Source organism: Seriola dumerili, unplaced genomic scaffold (assembly GCF_002260705.1).
Source record: "Seriola dumerili isolate Sdu_G_001 unplaced genomic scaffold, Sdu_1.0 BDQW01003310.1, whole genome shotgun sequence".
In the NCBI taxonomy this organism is placed as follows: domain Eukaryota; kingdom Metazoa; phylum Chordata; class Actinopteri; order Carangiformes; family Carangidae; genus Seriola; species Seriola dumerili.
The window spans coordinates 89432-95240 of NW_019177565.1; the positions used below are offsets into that span (position 1 = coordinate 89432).

The 5809-nt window shown below is 39.1% G+C and overlaps 1 protein-coding gene across 2 annotated transcripts; it reads right to left on the reverse strand.

The window, feature by feature from the left end:
• Positions 1-645: 645 nt before the first annotated feature.
• On the reverse strand, positions 646-3774 carry LOC111239634 (vascular cell adhesion protein 1-like). 2 transcript variants are annotated; one of them, XM_022769519.1, is made up of 8 exons: positions 3695-3774; positions 3247-3322; positions 2723-3103; positions 1975-2280; positions 1580-1840; positions 1354-1444; positions 1178-1217; positions 646-1045 (listed from the first exon to the last, which is right to left on the reverse strand). In XM_022769519.1, the coding sequence occupies exons 1-8, from the start codon at positions 3707-3709 to the stop codon at positions 800-802; spliced, it is 1416 nt and encodes a 471-aa protein (XP_022625240.1). In that variant the 5' UTR covers positions 3710-3774; the 3' UTR covers positions 646-799. The 2 variants fall into 2 exon arrangements, with proteins under 2 accessions (XP_022625240.1, XP_022625239.1); XM_022769518.1 differs by lacking the exon at positions 646-1045 and having other exon boundaries at positions 1150-1453.
• Between the last annotated feature and the right edge of the window lie 2035 nt (positions 3775-5809).

Consider the following 5809-nt stretch of genomic DNA (forward strand, 5'->3'; position numbering starts at 1 on the left):
GATGGGATTTTACTGCGTCGCAGTGAGGCCCTCAAAAACCTGCCGTCTGGAAATGCTACATCATTAGCATGATAAATAAACTATCCAGTCTAACAGCCTCTTGTATAAGTTTTGTAAAATATTTTACCTTTTGAAGATGCAAAGTGCATTTCTTAAATAACAACTTTTAAAATATAGTTTCACTGTTGTGTTTTACTATTATTTTATTATGAACATTATCGATGCAAATGAACCTTCAGAAGCTTCATAGAAGTTTAACAGCTCAGACTGAACAATGATTTAATTATAGACTGTATAAAGATGGACTTCCTCCATGACATCACGGCTTTGTAAGCACAGAACCAGTGTGGAGTGTTTTTACTGTCTAGTTCCATGTTACAGCTCCACCCTGTGGCATGATTGAGTATTACAGTTCATTTAGAAAGTTCATTTCCACAGAAATTCAGAACCAAAATCTTTAATCTTAGTTTTCTTTAGTTTTTCAGTCATTAAAACACGTGAAAGAAGAAAATGGGAGAATACATAAAAAACATTAAAAATATTTAAATTCAAACATGATCTTGTACTAAAAAATAGCCAGCACTGTAAATGTGTGAGCAGAGATAGTGTGAGCAGAGATACTTCTGGCACCTTGTTCACAGCTACATGGTAAAAGCTGATAACTGAAATAAAAAAAGGAAGTGGACAAAATTACATTTACATGTCTAGACTCAAAAGACGCTGTATATAAAAAAACAAAGGCTCATTTAACATGAATCCTCTTCAGATGTGACCTTTGTCTTTACACAGAACAAACTGCTCATTTCTTCTTCACTTGAGCGTAGAGATCCTCGAGGCCGTCAGCTGTCTCTGTGGACCTGTCTGCTTTCTTGGACACTTTGACCTGTGCGTACACCATGTCCTGCTGCTGTCCACTGTCCTGCAGGGAGGCCGAGGACGGTTCAGGTCTCCGCTTGGAGAAGATGATCTCTCCATAATGGATGTCGTCTTCTTCTTCTGTCTTCCTGGTTGACTCGGCCACAGCCGGCTCTTCACCCGTTCGACTCTATGGAAAGGTCAAACAGGAAATGTGGTGATGTGAACCATCAGCTGGATCCGCCTTATTACATCATCACAGTCCCACAACATTCAAAACACACAATGCATCACTGCACAGGGACGTGTAGTGTTTTCCCACCTGAGTCTGTCGTGCAGTTGGACGTTTTGACTTCAACCAGCTGGAAGACACAAGAGGCTGTTAGATGAATCACACTGAGTTTTAGGTCAAATACACAAAGTGCCAGTAAAGTGTCAGGACTGATGAGGAGCAGATATTATTGGATGTGCAGCTTTGCTTTGATTTGTGATACTCGCCAAACACAGACGATCAAACAGACGATCAAACAGACGAGAACGATGATCCCAACGATTCCTCCAAGAACCGGTCCCCATGGTAGAGACTCTCCTGATGGAGCTGCCATAACAAACAGAGAAAGAAAAAGTCAGAGGTAAAACAACAGAGAAGAAGACGAAAAAGAGGAAAGAGCAGATCAGATTTACATGAGTGGATTCAGTGAAGTAACTGTACTGACTCACCTACCTTCAACAGACAGATGGATCTCAGGTGACGTCTGATTTCCGACATCATTGGTGGCCACACAGTAATAAACTCCCTTATCTGTGACATTGAAAGTGTAAAAGGCTCCTTCAGATACGCTCATGTCTCCACCTGTGCTGTTCTTGAACCAGGTGAAGCGGCTGACAGGAGGGTTGGCTCTGCTGGAGCAGGTCAGGTTCACCCAGCTACCTGCTGACACCAAACCTGAGGGACTGATGGACGCTGAGGTGTCCTTGGGGGCATCTGGGGAGAAAGGAACAAAGATGTTAGAGAGAAGAGGAGCATCAGGCCCTACATGAAATCCTTGAGAGGAAAATAACTGACATCTGATGAGTCTTCATGGTCTGACAGGATCCAACTACAAACTCTGGTCTTACATGAAACATTGAGAGTCCTTTTCCCCTCTGCTGTCTTCACATGTTGTCCTTCATCCACAGGATACCTGGCAGAACAGTTGATGTTGTATCCATCACGTTTGTCTGACAGAGTGATGGTCTCCTGGATTTTAGTTGTAAAGGTTCCATCTGTGTTTTCCTCTATTTTGTTGTGAGGGTCTTGTTGGAGGTTCCAGGTGAGTTTAGGAGGGGAGTGTGGACAGGGAGTTAAAGCTGAGCAGGTTATAGTCACAGACTCCGCCTCCTTCAGCTCACCTGAGATCTCAATCCTGGGGCTCGTAGGAGAATCTGTGGTGTGAAGTCAAACACATTTTCCAGTGAAATAAGAGTCGACTGCTCTGTGAAGCTGCACTTTGAGCTGAATGCTAACGTCAGCGTGCTAACATGCAGCAATGACAACTGAGGTTTGGCAGGTGTTATGTTAGCCTGCTAACATTTGCTAATTAGCAGTGAACACCTGATGGTGGCGCTAGATTCAAAGTAAAGAGCTCAGTAAAGTTCTTCCAGTTCATCCTGAGGGGAACATGAACGTCTGAACCACATTTCATCCAATAGCTGTCGAGACGTTTCATTCAAAACCACAAATGTGAAGCTCATGGTGGCGCTCTAAATATTTCTACATGTACGTGAGACGTCACTTTATCAAGTGTTAAAAACTAAGTTACACATGTTCTGATTTCACTGTTTATTCTTAACAATGAGGTTTAAACTTAAAATGAAACTTTCTTACCTTTAACTGTTATATTAAGAGGATGACAAACAGCTGTTGCTCTGAATGGCGTGGTCTCAATTCTGAAGTAGTATTTGTCTGTGTACTTAGTGATTAAACTAGAAAACAGAGTGGTGCAGTTTCTCTGATTCAGGTTTCCAGTAATGTTCATTGGATATTTGCTATTTGTGTTGCTACCATTAAAAATCACATTTTCTGGACTGTTGTCAAATCTGGGATCATTTTTAATCCACACTCCGGTGATTTTTGTTCCATAGTCTGACAGCTTTCCAGGTGAAGCATTGAAGTTACATGGGATTTGCAAACAAGATCCAGTCAGTGCTTCCATGTTCCGTGGTGCAGTAATGAAGAGGGCTGACTCAGGACAAGCAGCCAAAGCACCTGTGAACCCAGTTTCATGATTAACATAATGAGATTGACAAAATATTGTCACAGAAACAAGATCTCAGTCAGGACAACATCGGAATATTTACTTCAGTTTAAAGCTTTGAAGTCAAATAAAAGAGAGTGAACAAACGGCTCACCTGACAGAAAGAAGACGCTCAGTAACAGGTTGGCTGTCACCATATTCACAGACAGAGCCGCCATGAAACTCCTCACCTGGATTTACAAACACAATAATACAGTGGATTTTACTAAACATTCAAGTTCTTCAGCTGAATTTCTACTTCAAATGTGAATAACACATTCACTGCCGGAACTTCTCCTGTACACCCACACTTTACTGTGTTGTAAGTATATTATCATCAACATGTGAAATATCAGATTTAATGTCACTGCTGAATAATTCCACAGACGAGCTGCTAGAGTTAACAACCCTCTTATTTCATCAGTGTCTTTCTGCTAAACCAAACTCCAGCAGATAAAACATCATATCATGTATTTTTCAGTGCAGTTCATGAAAAGTAAAAACATAATAAAACTCTCTATGTTAACAAGCCAGAAAGTAAAATCCATGAAAATGTTTCTCACCAAACAAGCCCACATCAAAGAAGAAGCAGCGATGAGATCTCTGGATGTGAAGTGGAAATAGTTCAGTCAGTCAATTTAAACTCGACAAACTAATTCATCAACTTCCCTCTAGCTGCTTAAAAGGCATGACTGAGAACCAAATCAACTTCCTGTGATACAAATACAGAAAAACAAGTACAACCATTTACTGCTGTACATAGTTTTAGTCACACGACTCACTGCAAACCCAAAACCTTTATTAAGTCATCTTTAGATACATGCAGGTGCAGCGGACCTTTTGACCATGGATATATTAATACCTAATAATCTAATCTAATCTAATCTAATCTAATCTAATCTAGTATAATATAGTATAATATAATATAATATAATATAATATAATACATCCATGATTTGGACACAACGTCCTTCTGTCAATTTTTTTTAAAATTAATTTATTAATTATTTTTTGTTATGGACTGCTTTTGGCCCTTATGGAAAAGAATATTATTTAACAATCAACACTATGTATCATTTACGTATCAATAAAATGATCTGGCTGCCGTAAGCACAGATCCCCTATACAATACAATGCGGTTTCTCTACTGTCTCTGCTGTAAATTAGTTTACGTAACATGATGACCTTTGACCTAAGGTCATCATGTGACGTATCTTCACTGGCTAGTAACCCTGACCCGGGAAAACAGCAGACAGACACTCGGCGGGAGAAACGTTGGGATTTTATTTCATTCTCTGAAGCGGGAACTTCAGTTGCCGGTAAATTGGTTTACAGAGGTTTTATGTGGGCGTTGTTTATTTCACCTGACGATGTGAGCACGTTTGTGTATTAAGTTACTTTACTTTAAACATTAGCAGCCGTTAGCCGTTAGCCGCTAGCTAATGTTACAGTTGTGCCGCCAGGAGAAAAAAGTATGGCCATGAAGGCGCCATATTTGTTTGTGTTAAACTACTTCTTTTTGTTGTGGAAGAATTGTTTTTCCGTCCACCGTTTTAGAGAATTACTTAATTGTACTTTCACATAGCGTTAATGCAAAATAGCGGCTAATTCACAATATTTCTATAATTGATCATGTTATTCTGTAAATTATGTTGGTGTATAATGTTTTTACATCTTGTTCCATCTGCTCCTGTTAAAATTTGAGCACCTGCCCCTGTAAAAGGTCTATGAGTGCCCTGTTTATACATTACAGTCATGTATTGCTCACATGTAGCCCCAGTGTTTTTGCTGACTTGAGCACAGTCACTGTTACGAATAGACATTATCAAATTATAGAAATATGTGAATTAGCCGCTATTTTGCATTAAACGCTATGTGAAAGTACAATTAAATTAATTCTCTAAAACGGTGGACCGAAAAACAATTCTTCACAACAAAAAGAAGTAGTTTAACACAAACAAATATGGCGCCTTCATGGCCATACTTTTTTCTCCTGGCGGCACAACTGTAACATTAGCTAGGGCTAACGGCTAAACGGCTAGCTGCTAATGTTTAAAGTAAAGTAACTTAATACACAAACGTGCTCACATCGTCAGGTGAAATAAACAACGCCCACATAAAACCTCTGTAAACCAACTTTACCGGCAACTGAAGTTCCCGCTTCAGAGAATGAAAATAAAATCCCAACGTTTCTCCCGCCGAGTGTCTGTCTGCTGTTTTTCCGGGTCAGGGTCACTAGCCAGTGAAGATACGTCACATGATGACTTAGGTAAAGCTCATCATGTTACGTAAACTAATTTACAGCAGAGACAGTAAGAGAACCGCATTGTATTTGTATAGGGGATCTGTGCTTACGGCAGCCAGATCATTTTATTGATACGTAAATGATACATAGTGTTGATTGTTAAATAATATTTTTTCCATAAAGGCCAAAAAGCAGTCCATAACAAAAATATATATATAATTAATTTAAAAAAAAAATTGACAGAAGGACGTTGCTGTCCAAATCATGGGATGTATTATGATTTATATTATATTATATTATATTATATATATTATACTATATTATACTAGATTAGAATTAGATTAGATTAGATAGATTAGATTAGATTAGATTAGATTATAGGTATTAATATATCCATGGTCAAAAGGTCCGCTGCACCTGCATGTATCTAAAG